Source organism: Ischnura elegans, chromosome 5, assembly GCF_921293095.1.
Source record: "Ischnura elegans chromosome 5, ioIscEleg1.1, whole genome shotgun sequence".
Lineage (NCBI taxonomy): Eukaryota > Metazoa > Arthropoda > Insecta > Odonata > Coenagrionidae > Ischnura > Ischnura elegans.
In genome coordinates this window covers 86,773,554-86,787,734 of record NC_060250.1, presented here as the reverse complement: position 1 = coordinate 86,787,734, position 14,181 = coordinate 86,773,554, and the positions used below count along the sequence as shown (strand labels likewise).

The 14,181-nt window shown below is 36.9% G+C and overlaps 1 protein-coding gene across 1 annotated transcript in view; it reads right to left on the bottom strand.

Moving 5' to 3' along the window:
* The window catches only part of LOC124159194 (T-cell immunomodulatory protein), a 40,434-nt gene that overhangs the window by 10,048 nt on the left and 16,205 nt on the right, over positions 1–14,181 (bottom strand). The window contains exons 4-9 of the mRNA XM_046534834.1: positions 11,594–11,802; positions 11,307–11,513; positions 9,794–10,075; positions 6,484–6,682; positions 6,228–6,377; positions 5,996–6,146 (exon numbers count right to left, since the gene is read on the bottom strand). Coding sequence (XP_046390790.1) covers positions 5,996–6,146; positions 6,228–6,377; positions 6,484–6,682; positions 9,794–10,075; positions 11,307–11,513; positions 11,594–11,802 — 1,198 coding nt within the window. The remainder of the gene's footprint in view (positions 1–5,995; positions 6,147–6,227; positions 6,378–6,483; positions 6,683–9,793; positions 10,076–11,306; positions 11,514–11,593; positions 11,803–14,181) is intronic.

Genomic DNA, 14,181 nt, shown 5'->3' with positions numbered 1-14,181 from the left:
CCACAGACGATGCTGAAACATCAAATATTAGTTAGACTAACGAAGAAAGATGCGCTTGGTGTGAATTTTGGTGTATCTGGGGCATTCGATAGAGGAGCGGGGAGGGAATGCCGGCGGCCTTCACCCAAAATCCATTTAGTCACAGCTGTCGCACAATGCCGGAATAGAAGTGCATATTCAAAGTTCGCACACCATTATAGCCACTCGAGAGGCCTCTTCATAGACTGTAGGCTGCTTTCCTGCATTCTTGGATCCAAAAATATTTCATCACTTTTCTAAAAGTTGGTAACATTGATTTTTTTAACGCCGATGAGGTGCCAAATAAGATACAAGTCATCTCACTACGCATCCTTTTTTATCTTCCACCATCTTCCGATTTATATGATCAAAGATGAACGCCCTCCTAGCAGCACACGCGGGATGAATTTTGCTGTATTCAAGGCGTGGGAGGGGTAGAAGCGAGCAGGGAGGGGACGGGAGCGACCTGCTGCTCTTGTATCCACAACGCTGCGTGGGTGTTGGAATATTTCCTTCGTGGACGCAGAGTCAAATTAGGCATTTTGTGGCTAAACAGTGGCAGATACGTCAAAATGCACAAAATTCTTGTCCTAAAAGAACAGTAACTCAGCAAAATCTTTGAGAATGACCATAAAATATTATATTTTTCGAATTTTGACCCTCCCCCCCTAAATTGCATTTGAGCGAGGGTCAGTGGTTCACCTAGAGGTCTCAAATTTTTCAAGCCTTATTTTTGATCGGTCCCACAACTTTTTTTTCATTGGGCCAGATGGATTTAAAAAAAATCCGATCCGTGCTAATAGTCGCCCCTTGCCCCTCTCTAGATCTCCCGCTGCTCTGAAGTGAAGTTAGAATAATGAAAAGCATCAAAAGAAGCAATTTTTTTAAAGATTTTTGATGGGAAATATAAGAAGTGTTCAAAAACTCATAAACTGGAAAGTAATATTTTACTTGGGAATAACTGAAATCCTTGATAAGTTAAATTGTATAAATTAACAAGGAATGAATAATAAAACAGATTAAATACCCTAATTTGTTTTATTACTCTTCAGGAATAAATTCCTAACTGCACCTATTTTCTTTTCCCTGTGACAAGAAGATATTGCACCTGTTCCCTGTGTAAGGATGCTAGTTCTTTCCTCAAGCAATGGACTCAGGACCGGCTCAAAGCAAAATACTTCCCCGGGCCAACTGTTAATTCCTCAGCCTCTTAATGGGGGTTTTGGTATGGAATACCACCCAATTAATGCAGGCGTAGGTGTCTCTCTAGCTAAGTCACCCCAGGCAGTCGCCCTCGTAGCCTGGCCCTGGATGCACTATGTTAAGGCTCGTTATCTGAACGTAGGTGTGCCTGCCTCTTTAAGATGGAATGTGAATGTGATGAAGGAAACACTGGGCTCTCTGTTGATTCTGATTCTCTCTCAGATGTGAGGTCTCCCTTTACTATTGGCAAAGTATGGTGTTCATGCTTAGTCATCACATGTGGCGGGTGCCTGGTTCACAGGGTACCAATTTCTCATAAAATTAGAAATTGATCAAATGACATATAAAACCATTCGCAATAATCATGAGATCAATGTTTGGGGTCCAGCAGGACCTCAGAGCTGAAGGCCCCAGACGGCCTTGGGAAGCTCTGTGCTCTTTCAACACCTTCCATTTTCCCAGGATCCTGCAAGTACAGGCATCCCCCGAGTTACGTAAGAGATGCGTTCCGGCAGACTATGCGTAAGTCGAAATTTACGTAAGTCGAACCTTTGCGTTGGCGCTTCAGAGATTGCTGTATAACAAGTTGTATCGTACAGGAATGAGCGCAACCACATACGCCACCACATCCATCGCTAGAACTGCAAATTTTCACGTTGGTTATTGACTTGGGATTTATAAGCGATTTTTCTACAGAAATTAATGAAATTTCCTTTGAGGAATGACAAAAATGGGTCACTTTGTTATTTTTAGCACGTAAAAAACTCTATAACTATTCGATATTTTTTCTACCATAGGTTGTACAAGCGAATATATACTTCTTCGCGCTCGCATTCGAAAATTAACGTAATCATTTGAAATACGGTTATCGCTTACGTAAGTACGGATTTACGTAAGTCGAGACATACGTAACTCGGGGGATGCCTGTACATCAACTAAAATGAAAGCACACACAAGAACCCTGCAATGGTTTCGATCCATCTATCTTTCTCCTTGCTCATGTAAATGCTCTGAACACAGGATTTATCAAAATATATCAGGGATGGGGGCCCCAATTGCTCGCTTTTTGCTTTAGTTTTCACATTTCAACACCACATGCTTCACAGCTTCACACTCTTTTTTGCCTATCAGGGCCCTGTGATCACGTTGTTCGCACAACCCTTGGGTAACCAGTCTGCTTCTTCACTTTGGGTAATTTTAAATGTAACACTTAATTTACTCAGAAGAGAAAGTACTCTTCATACAAAAATGTGCATTTGGAAGAGGCGGCTGCTGTCTTCCTTGATTTATTTCCTTTCCCATCCAAAGTCAGCGATAACTCCTTTCCTTTCGGTTCCCGCGATCCCCCACCACCCAACCCCTTCGACTACAGGAAGTGCTTGCATGGCCACGTAAGGTAAGACATCTTGCTTAAGAACGTGTTCCTGCTATGCACCTGAGCAAATAACTGAAATGTTGACCAGAGGAAGATGATAGTGCGCTGGGCAGTTGACGTGTGTATTCAAATGAAGGAAGAATAAAGTGTGACTTCTCCGACATGTGACTTTTCCCTTTTTCCGAGTCACTTTCCTTATATGAACTCCTACGGACGACGAGGACAAGAGAGCCCGGGGACTTACAAATTCAGGTATCAAGAAGCTGACATACAAGATTAAATTGTGTCTTCTCTTTTTCAGTCACAAAAATTTTAACTCTGCCTTCATTATTTATTTATTATTCTGTACTGTATGTAAGAAAGCATAAAGCTGATTTTATCTCAAATAAGAACTTCCATAACTATGAGACAAAAAGGTGTAATGATATGCATGTGCTGTCATCTACTCTTGCCATGTATTCTAAAGGACCTCGTCATATGTGTGTAAAATTGTACAACCACCTACCACAATTTATAAAAAAAGAAAAAACAATGGCTCTATACAAGAATTTAGTCTATAATTATCTATTGTGTTAAGCCGATGTCCCACGGTCAAATTTGCGTCAAAATATTTTGATCAAAATTTTTGTCCAAAAATTTTGATGCAAATATTTTGATACAACTGGACTGGGGGTGTCCCACGATGCATCTCATTTTGATCAAAAACAAACGAAAGACGATATTTATGTAAACAACTAGGAAACTTGTGGAGGTGGAGGATTCTTTCTTTTTAAGCAGGCGAAATTGTTTGAACAGGCCTCTTGAACATTAAATATGCGAAAAAAAGAAAACAGAAGGAATGCTGAACTTGGCCTTGGCTGGAAAAGGGGTATGAAAGCGTTGGAATAAGCATGCTAAACATGTTGGAGAAGGAGTTGGTCGCCGATGTTCCCGTTTATTATCGATAATAATTGACGACAAGTCAGGATATTTTCATGTCCCTTATCAGCAAGGTTGAGGGCAGAATAAAACGCCAGGATACAAACGTGAGGCAGTTTATTCCCGCGAGGAAAATGTTATTAATAAATGATGGACATTGTGGTTGAGGAGATGTTATGAATAGTGCTGTAAGCGTGCATTTAAATCATATTTTTCTCTCCTAATCTAGCAGTTTCTAAAATAAGGTCCTTATCCTATAATCATAGTAATAGAAACGGGCAGCTGTAGTGTTTCACAGGTACAATCGTCAGTTCATATTAGTCATTTCTCCAGCTGCTCGCTCGCATTGTATGCCTTCCATAAAGCGTAAAATTCGGCCTCGATACCTTAAGTAAATCTTTTATTATTTCCAAAACATCCCTCCTGGTATTGCGATTCTAAAGATCGCTTCCTTTCTATTTAAGATCAACTGATTATTACGGATTTCCTAGTTGAGAGCTTCCATCGCCTATCACTAAGACAAATTTTTGCTCATATTTACCTTTAGGGCCACACCAGGCGATGAAATAGACGATCACGAACGTATATATATATTTGAAATAATGTTTTGTGAATTCACTTCGTGGTATGGTGATATTATAAATTTAAAACTAAACCTTTTAGTATTCCATACAATACTAATGAAAAAACTCAACCGGTTTCGATCTTTTCAGGTCCTTATCTAGAGGTTTACGATTAAGATAACGACCTGAAAAGATGGAGACCGGTTGGGTTTTTGATGCATACTGTGTGGAATACAACAAAGTTTATTTTTGTGTCCATAATATACATAAATATTAATTAAAATACTCATGCAGACGATAAATAAGTTTAACATATTTGGCCTGTGTGTCAGCGCTTGGCGATGCTTTTTTGTCACAGGCCCTGTGATTGGTTGGTTTCATCCAATTGGATGAAAATTTAGAACCTGTCCTATCCATTTGTACAAATCGGTGATTTGTACAAACGATAGGACCAAAAGCCAGTTGGACAAAATTTTGACCGTGGGACAGGGTGCGCGTCAGTTGCATCAAATTTTGATCAAAATATTTTGACGCAAATTTGACCGTGGGACATCGGCTTTACTGTTTTTATAATGTAAATGACTACTTAAAGCATCAGCAATGATTGTGTATGTCTTGCTAGTATTGATATGTTTTTTTTTGACGTGCCTTATATACTTGGAGTTAGTCTACAATGTATCACATGGGCAAATAAAGTTGTTATTATTATTATTATGAATGTTGAAGGATTCCCAACTTCAGTTTTTATGGCTTATTAAATTTTTATATTAATTTTGTTGCAAAGGATTAATGATAACCATGCCTACCACAGCCTAGATAATTTATGGAAATGTATTAATAATGAATCGTTAGACGGGGGTTTAGATGAAAGTTGTAATTCTTACTGATACAATAACAGCCACAATTTATAAACTTTGAATGCATATCCTGCGGGATATTTTTTTTCTTTCCATTCCCAGAATGTTATGAGGAAATCCATAAATATTTCATAACTTTTGCACCTTCAGCCACAAATGAGAAATGCCATGGTAGGGTTGCACAATACACATAATAATGGGGGTATATGCTATTTTTCAGTCTAAAATTTGAAATGCAAAGAAAGAAAAATACCAAGTACAAGACCCTTTACATACGAAGCTCTCATTACGTGATGAGAGGTATATTTTACTTTCCCATTTGTGGTTAACTTGCCAATTGCTGTTTGCACTATAATTACGTAATGATGTGGGTGTCTAGAGGCATTACCAGCAATTGAACAGGGACCCTCTTACAGCTAAGGACTAGATCCATAGGACCATAAACGGCTATCTTACATGACTTTCATAAAAATGAAGAGCTTACGGGTAGGATGTTGATAAAGACAAGGAGCAAAAATGAGTAGTGGATCAAATGATCCCAATCTGTCTTTCTGGGAAATACCGCTTTTAAAAGAGGGCAAAAAATATTTGACAAGGTTTCAAATTAATAGATACACTTTCATGTGGAAATCAATGAATTAAAAAAGTCTCAAAATAATTTAGAATACACTAAATAGAGAAAAATAAATTTGAAATCTAGAAATGGGTCAAATGACCAACCCATTTTAAGATTAGACCACTGCTGTCTTCTTGAATGAAAGAGGTGCTGGGGAAGGTCAACATTTTAAAGCAAAAAATAGGGTAATGCATTGAAACATGTATGGTAAAAAAAAATTGGATCCAAAGAATAACACATAACTTGGCAAGGGAAAAAAAACACAAGCATCCATTTTCCACATTATTGCACATCCTTAGTTGAAAGAGGCATGCATATACAGTATTGCATTGTATTCATTTACATTTAAATTCAAAACAAAAGAGGTATATGTCTCAGCTGTCACTAGGGTAAATTTTCCAGCTTAAGATTATTAAAATTATCAAGATGAAGTTGAAAGAATTACCGTTTCGTCAGACAGTTCATTTCCTTGAGAACGATATTTTGTGATTATCTGATATATCCAAAGGCTGCAGCTCAGCTGATAGGGGCTTTGTGAAAGCAGATTTTCAGTGTTCACAACAGTCGTCGAATATCTACCCCTGGCCACCTGCACTCTGTGGAAGTAATACCATTATAAAAATCAGAAGAGCTGCATCAATGTGCAGTAGACCATCATCACACATTATAGATCTTACCTCAAAGTTTCAACACAGTCCCAATGATTGGTCAAGGAAAAAGATGGATTTTTTAACAAGAGAGTTAAAGGATTAGGCATAAATTCCATAGTAAAAAGTACAGCTGTGGTAGGATCTCTTAGTACTAGATGATCAAATGGTTTGTATATGCTGAAAAAAAAACTAACTACTGAAAACACTGATCCATTGATGATATTTTGTAAAATCACAATTCAATTTTCAAAGGAATCTTCCATGATAGCAAATGGGAACTTACCTATTTAGCATGATGCCAATCATTTTGTTCCGTGAAGCTCCAAATCCATGACAGAGTTTATCAGATAAGTCTATATTGCTTTTCAGCTCTATGGCATCAAGATTTATTCCACCATCTCCAGCTTTAGTGATATTGACTTTGGTCATGCTTCCACTTTGTGAAGCAAGAATGACAGAAGCATTGCCCAGTATTTCACAACCTAAAGGAAAGTATAGACAAATATAAATCCAGTCTTTATGAGGATATAAATTTGTACACTGAAATTACCAAGAGGTAAGCCAGATGAGTTCTAATATGACTGAGAACGAATTAATTTTTTTAAATTCACATATTTATTGGATTTGTTTTACAATTAAAACTTTAAAAAATGGTTCCTAATTATGATATAAAGCAATGATTGCACATAAACCTCATTTTAGATTTGAAGGTGATTATTATAATGAGGGTTTCTTTACATTAAACATTGAGCTGAATGAGAGTGTAACTTTTTACGGGAATTGCCTCCTCATTTAAAGCTGAGCCCCAATGCAGATATGGTAAATGCATGGGTCATAACAGTAATAATTAATACAAAATAGATTTTTAATCCTGTGCAGAGGAAATCTGACAGATATCCCCAGCTGATTCTGGGCATGATAAGCATGTACTGCCACCAGTTGGAAACGGAAGTGTTAAGTTATTCATTATTCTATAAAAAGCACAAGCTGTTTTCAGAAATTCCTTGAGCTTTCAAAATACTGGGCAAACAACAGTGTTACACTCATGTTTTAGCACTAACAATATTGTAGGTTCAAATCATGAACACAAAATTAACTATTTTCACATTCATACACTTGGAAATGAAATCTAAGTTAGGGGTAATTACTTCAGCGAATGCGTCACTCCTGTGTATATTCATTTTTATTCATTTCCCACTTCCCCGTAAACAGCTCAGTATGGCCTTCACAACGGGTGTTTCAACATTAACAAACATGATTTCATCATAAACATCCATGCCCTGGATAGAGACCACCTACCCACGCCGGATTCGAACCCGCAACCTACGGATTGGTAGGCGAGGACTTTACCCCACTGCCACCATGGCGGGTATGGAATAGTACTACAAGGAATCCACTAGAAATCAAACAATCATAACTAATTGTGGAGTTTAGATAATAGACCACAGGAAAGGTATTTCACTCACTAATGATCCAAAATTCTAACTGGCAACACCAGGACCAAAGAAATTATCTATGATAATTACAAGGATGGGTGATTCTTTTGCTACTGGCCATCATTAAACCCTCCCTTGAATACTGAGAACAAGATTTTCTCCCCACTCTTTTCTTCCAAATTCAGTACCTTTCTACTTTCCCTCATTACAAGATGTACTCAACCTTTTTCCTCTCACTATAATTCCAGTCATTTTAATTTCCAGGAACCTCGTAGCAGGTACTTAAACTGACCATACATTTTAAGGAATTTCTATCCCTAAATAATGACTTAGTGAGTAAAAAAGGTGTTACGTGAATTGAAACTTAATTTTAAAAATATCAATAAAATGTATGGTCATTTTAATTTCCAGGAACCTCGTAGCAGGTACTTAAACTGACCATACATTTTAAGGAATTTCTATCCCTAAATAATGACTTAGTGAGTAAAAAAGGTGTTACGTGAATTGAAACTTAATTTTAAAAATATCAATAAAATGATCTACAGCTAGTTGAAAAGCTAAGAGTCAGAGTCTACGCTTATCCTCTTGTAATTACAGGCAAACTTGGTTCTACCGTAGATGCTGCATTATGTGCTGTTGATTCAAACAGCAATTTTAAATCTCTCCATCATTTGATACACAAAACATCCATTCATTTAAGAGTTATCTTCAAATAAACTCAGATTATTTAAATCAACAATGCTCCAACCAATTGTGCATAAGAAACTTCCCTTTTAGTACCTTGTTTTGTAGTACATATCATACTATTTCTAAGGTAATGCATAGTTTGAATTTACTTTGTCTATAGAATCTACTTTAACATTGCATAAAAGTTATCTGTACACAATAATTATTAATGAATAATTGAAGAATAATAAATTAATAAAAATCTCAATTTAGTTTTCATTATTTACTTTATGCATGAAATGCATACAGTAATGATAATACAATCAAATGCATAAAGTAAATAATGAAATTCAGGAGGTTTCCCATTTGGTGGAGACGGTTATCTGGCATACTCACAAACGTTAATTTAGATTTACATATGCAATCCAATAAATGGTAAAAATCAGCCAAAACGCAATAAAACCACCACAAGCACTTGGGAAAATGCAATGAAATTGGAAGAAAGTAGTGACCAGGGCACCAAATCCAAAACTTCCCTCCACATTCAATTGTCTCTCCCCCTTATCATGCAGCCTCCTACACTCTCTCTCTCTCTGCTTTCTCTGACCTACTTACCTTACAAGTAGGGTCAGGGCCACTGCCCAAAGTTGAGACAGATAGAACAATGATCTATGGGTCATAAACAAAACAGTAGCCATACCCTTGCCCCGGCAAGGCCAACACCCTCATCTTGAATCTACTCCACCTTTCCCAACAGCAATGGCCGCTGGCACATGAATGATGTTGCCTCATCTCAATTTCTGAATTATGCTACGCCTTAATATATTCTTGTATGAATATGTAATAATGTTGTACATATTTATGTGTCTTATATCTTTGTACATACTATTCTAGTATTGTATTTCTGAACTCTGGGTCAATACATACATATTATAATAATTTTTATGGCTCAAGACTTCAACAATATTTACTTGCTGAATAGAAAGTTTAAAAAAATAATACAATTTTTCCACCTGGTATATTACTCAAAGTGAATGAAATGTAATGTTATCATAATTTAATACAGTTACTGCTATGATTTAAGCTAGTACATGAAAAGCAAATAAATTACATGCCTGAGAAAAATATGTAACTCCATGCTCCAAAAATTGTAGGAGCAATGTATTATTACAAATAATCAAAAGATATTATTGTGAAAGTAATAGTGAGTGTAAAACTTATCAGAAATAAGTTTTTAAAAACAGCATGCCAAAAGCAGTAAAAAGCTTTTTCATAGAACTACTTCTCTAGGGGCAGGAAACCGATGAAGTTTAACTAGCTTAAACTTTTCACATTTTGAAATTATATTCAATAAGGCTACCACATACATAGTGTGATCTCCATGTATTCCTTCTCTACATGCCACATGAAATAATCAACATTTTAAGAGGAAAAATTAAATTCCTTCCAAAATTACTTAGCTGATTAGAATTTTATGATTAAGCATCTTACCTGAAATACAAAATTTACCCACAAGAAGAGAAGCACGATGGGCAGGGACACCATCATCACCCAAAGACACAACAACAACAAAATTTCCTTTTATAGCCACAATCTGTACATCACTTAAATTAGCTCCACCAGAGAGTAATTTTATATTTTTGACAGGTATATTATCATATTCTGGCCAAATATCCATATCACCAACCAGCTCCACATCATTAGGATTGTCAGGGTTCAACCGCAAGCGAAATAACTTAATGATTCCACTAATGTCTCCAGCAATCAAAAACCCTATATAAATAGAATTCATCCATAAATATATAAATATAAATAAATAAATATATACTTCGAAATGTTCCTCGACGAGGTAAATAACATAAAAATATCCCAGGTTGGGCAGAAGCACAGGACACAAAAAGATAAAAAAACACTCACAATACTAAATTTTCGGTGGTACACAATATATATATATATAAGGGCAAACATACAAATAAATTGACAGGTAAGGAAAGAAAGGGATAGGAGCATATAATGAAAAAAGGACATGGACAACAGTGCTGTGGTAGATGGAAAAACGGTGCTGTGGTAGATGGAAAAAAGCCAGAAATCAGAGGGTAAAAATGCGGCCTGACTGGGACTCGAACCCAGAACCTCCTGGTTGCCGGCCAGGTGCTCTACTAGTTGCGCTACCAGGGCGCTTGGATTTACCATGATTTCGGCGGGAGTTTAAGCACAGAAAACTCCCTTTGCTTCCCTTTACTTTGGCCCACAAGATTAACCAATAAATAAACCAATAATCCGTAAGTGAACAGAAGCTATCAGCATTTAAGTCTTGAATAGTTATGCCCTGTAACACACCTTAAATTAGTCACCATTCACATGTTCCTTTTTGTTCTTAACACGTTGCGTACGGATGGCGATAATTCTCGTCATTTTTTTCCCGAACGTTCTGGATGGATGACGAAGATTCTTGTCATTTAGGTGCATCAACCTAAACAATTTTAAAGCGTACAATACGTATTCGTTTGTATGTTTTCAGTTGTTGTTCGTTGTTCATAATGAATTGATGCATCATAACGTTTGATTGGGTAAAGTTATATTCTAAACATTAGCTTTTTAACTATGTTTAAACCAAAGGCATTATGCTCTAATAGGCACATATTTCCCAGAATCGGCGTTCCTAGGAATTTAAATAACCCGGTACGCAACGTGTTAACACCTCATGATAACATAACAATCAAGCTTAGTTAATCATAGATTCCATTCAGAATAAAAATAGAAAGCCATCCTATTCCTCTCCCCTTTCCATTCTGAAGTTCTGCCCACAAGCAGGGCAATAATGGAAAGGAAAAAGGATTGTATCATTAGTGACTTAGGAAGCTAACTGTTAACAAAAAACATAGTAATAAAGTACTAATGATTTGTTAATAAAAATACCATTTCCACAACATTGAAATAGTGTTCACCTCATTACTGTTCAAATTAAAATTACTGATACCAATTACAATAAAAATTTCATTACCTTTACTTCCTTCAATTGACAGCCATAATAAGCTCGTCATTCTCATTAATTTTGACTCAAAACAATTAACAAAGATTGGTTCAATTTTGCTTTGCTCTCCAGACAAAGCAGGTATTTTCCAAATCATTATTTCACCATTTGCTTGTCCAGTGATGAAATATGAAACACTCGAATTAGCTTCAAAGAACATGTGGCTCCAACCTACGACTAAATTATAAACAACATTAAATCTTTTATGCACTCATTAGAAAAATAACTCATTATAAATGTATCTTGTGTCTACTTACCAGTTGTCTTCATCTGAATTACTCTTTTTTTGAGAAAATTGAGTTGCTTTGAGGCATTCAATAAGCGTACATCTTTGGAATCTTGTTCCCAACATTTTTCAAAGTGGGCACGTAATGTCTTGGAGAAATCTGAGCACATATTCCACTTACTATTCCTGAGATAATGAAAGGTTACTAACCCAGTATTCGTCAGCACAGCCATCATGCACCTTGAAGCAAGCAAAAAAGTTTGAAATTGTAAAATTAATTTTTTTTTTAATTGTGTAAGGTTTGGTTCCTTCCCACAGAGCTATAACCTTGTTGAGGTGGAAAGGCAAGCACATTCTTATAACCCTTTGACCTGCACTGTTGAGAATAATTTTCAATAACTCTCCGAAGTAGCACCCATGCCAGATAAGTCGAAGGCTAGGAGCCAGATGAAAGGTAGTCCATATCATGGTGTCACGTAAAAAAGTGTTGGAATGGAAGCGGGAAATCCTACCAACTAACTTTCCTTGAAAAACATGTAGTAAAATCAAATCAGTATTAGAGCCCCTATGAAAAAATTGTATAAACCTTGGTAATGTATATGAATGTATAAAAATTTGAAACAGGTTTACACAATTTTTTCACAGGGGAAACTTATCTAATAGAATCCATTCGCAATGGGGGGTGTCGCTCACAGCAGTGGGGCTGACAAGATGCTCAAGGTCATCAACATGTAAAAACCTTGCATGGACTTATCATCAGCAGGAGGATCCAAAAGAGAGAAAAAGAAGAATAAGATGATGGAGAAGAAGGAGAAAGAAACAAACCTAGGGACATGAAATGTTAGGACAAAAATGAGGGAGGGTAAGCCAGAAAATATCAAAAGGGAAATTGAGAATTGATGTCTTGGAACTATGCAAAGTGAGGTGGAAGGAAAGAGGGAACTAATGGAGTGATGGTAACTGAATTAGTTATAGTAATGAGGAGGAAAGTCAATGAAGGGTAAGATAGTTTTGGTATTAAATGGGAAGCTTGGTAATAGAGTGGTAGATGTAGAACGTAGACACTTAGAAGGAAGGATGAGAGAAAACTGGAGGCCTTTGAGATGAGAGTAAGGAGAAGGTGAAATAGACAGAGAGTAGGCGGATTAACGAAGAGCAGGACAAGGTGGGTAAGGAGAGGCAGCTTCTAGATGAGATAGGAAGGAGACATGAGGTTTCCTGAGCAAGGAGGAGATGCTGAAAACAATGTTAGGGAAGATGGTTGAGTAAACGAGGGAGAGGAAGGAAGGGAATAGGATTTATAGATCGAATGAAAGGGAATAGATATTGTGAATTAAATAGGGAAGTCTAAGAAGGAAGGGGAGACTGAGATTGTCTGAATACTTTTTAATTACTCCATTAAACCTATCTAAATCCGTAGAATACTTTTATAAGGTTTTGTTAATTTCTCTATATAGCTATCTCAATGAAATCAGCATAAATTGGTGACTTCACATTTCACTAGAGAAATTAAATGTCATTAGCTCACACCGTTAAAATTTATTAATGGAGTGCAATTTCTCTGCATTTTAACCCAAAACTTACACCAATAGGCCTCGACAGTTTAATTTTTGAGTCAAGGACAGTTTTAAGAGAAAATTAGGAATAAATCATCCATACAGAGCACTTAGGGCGAGATTCTAGTACCCATGTGTCCATGACGGAGTTCATGGAAAATATTACCCAAGAATCAGGTGAATTTGATGCAAAAATTGAAAATTCCTAACCTGAGAAAGCTCAACGCTGGCGAAAAATAAATTACATTGGGAGTGCTTCCCTAAAAGTAGGTAAATTTCTGAATCATCTTGGCATCAAACCAGCCTTCCACAATAGAAAAAACCTAAAATATTTGCTTCCCAGTGTAAAAGACCCTGTTGATATCAGTGACCAAAGTGGAATTTATAGGCTAAAGTGTGGGGATTGTATGGCGTCATACATTGGACAGACGGGGAGAAGTCTGAAGGTCAGAGCAGAAGAGCATAAGAGGGAAGGAAAATCCCAGTTCACGGCTCACCTCTTAGAAGATGGACACCGGGCTGACTTCATCCCAAAAATGCTGCAACAGGTTAATAAAGGGAAAAAAATGGACATTTGGGAACAGTTGTACATCGTTTCTCCCATTAGTAGGAAAGATGTTATTACTAATGACCATGTTTTTCCCTTCCATTCTCTGCTCCTTGACCTCCCTCAGCTAATGGGGAAAAAAACCCTCCGAGCACCTGAAAATAGTCACCATCCCTCCCTCCCCTACCTCACCCCATACCAACGGTCAGTTTAAAATTCCCAACCCTCCTTTCCACCCCACCTTCCACCCCTAATTTCTCAAATGTTTGCAAATGTGCAATTTGTGTATACATATTGATATAGTTAATTTCTTGGTTTAGTCTTGATAATGCTGCAGTGCAGCGAAACATGTCGACTCTGGTTTAATAAATTTTTATGTGGAAAGTGCAAAGTGTTTCACTTCATATCTCCTTTCCTGCATTCTCGGATCTAAAAATATTTCATCACTTCGCTTAGAGTTGGTTTTAACGCCAGCGAGGTGCCAAATAAGGGACAAGTCGTCTCACTACGCATCCT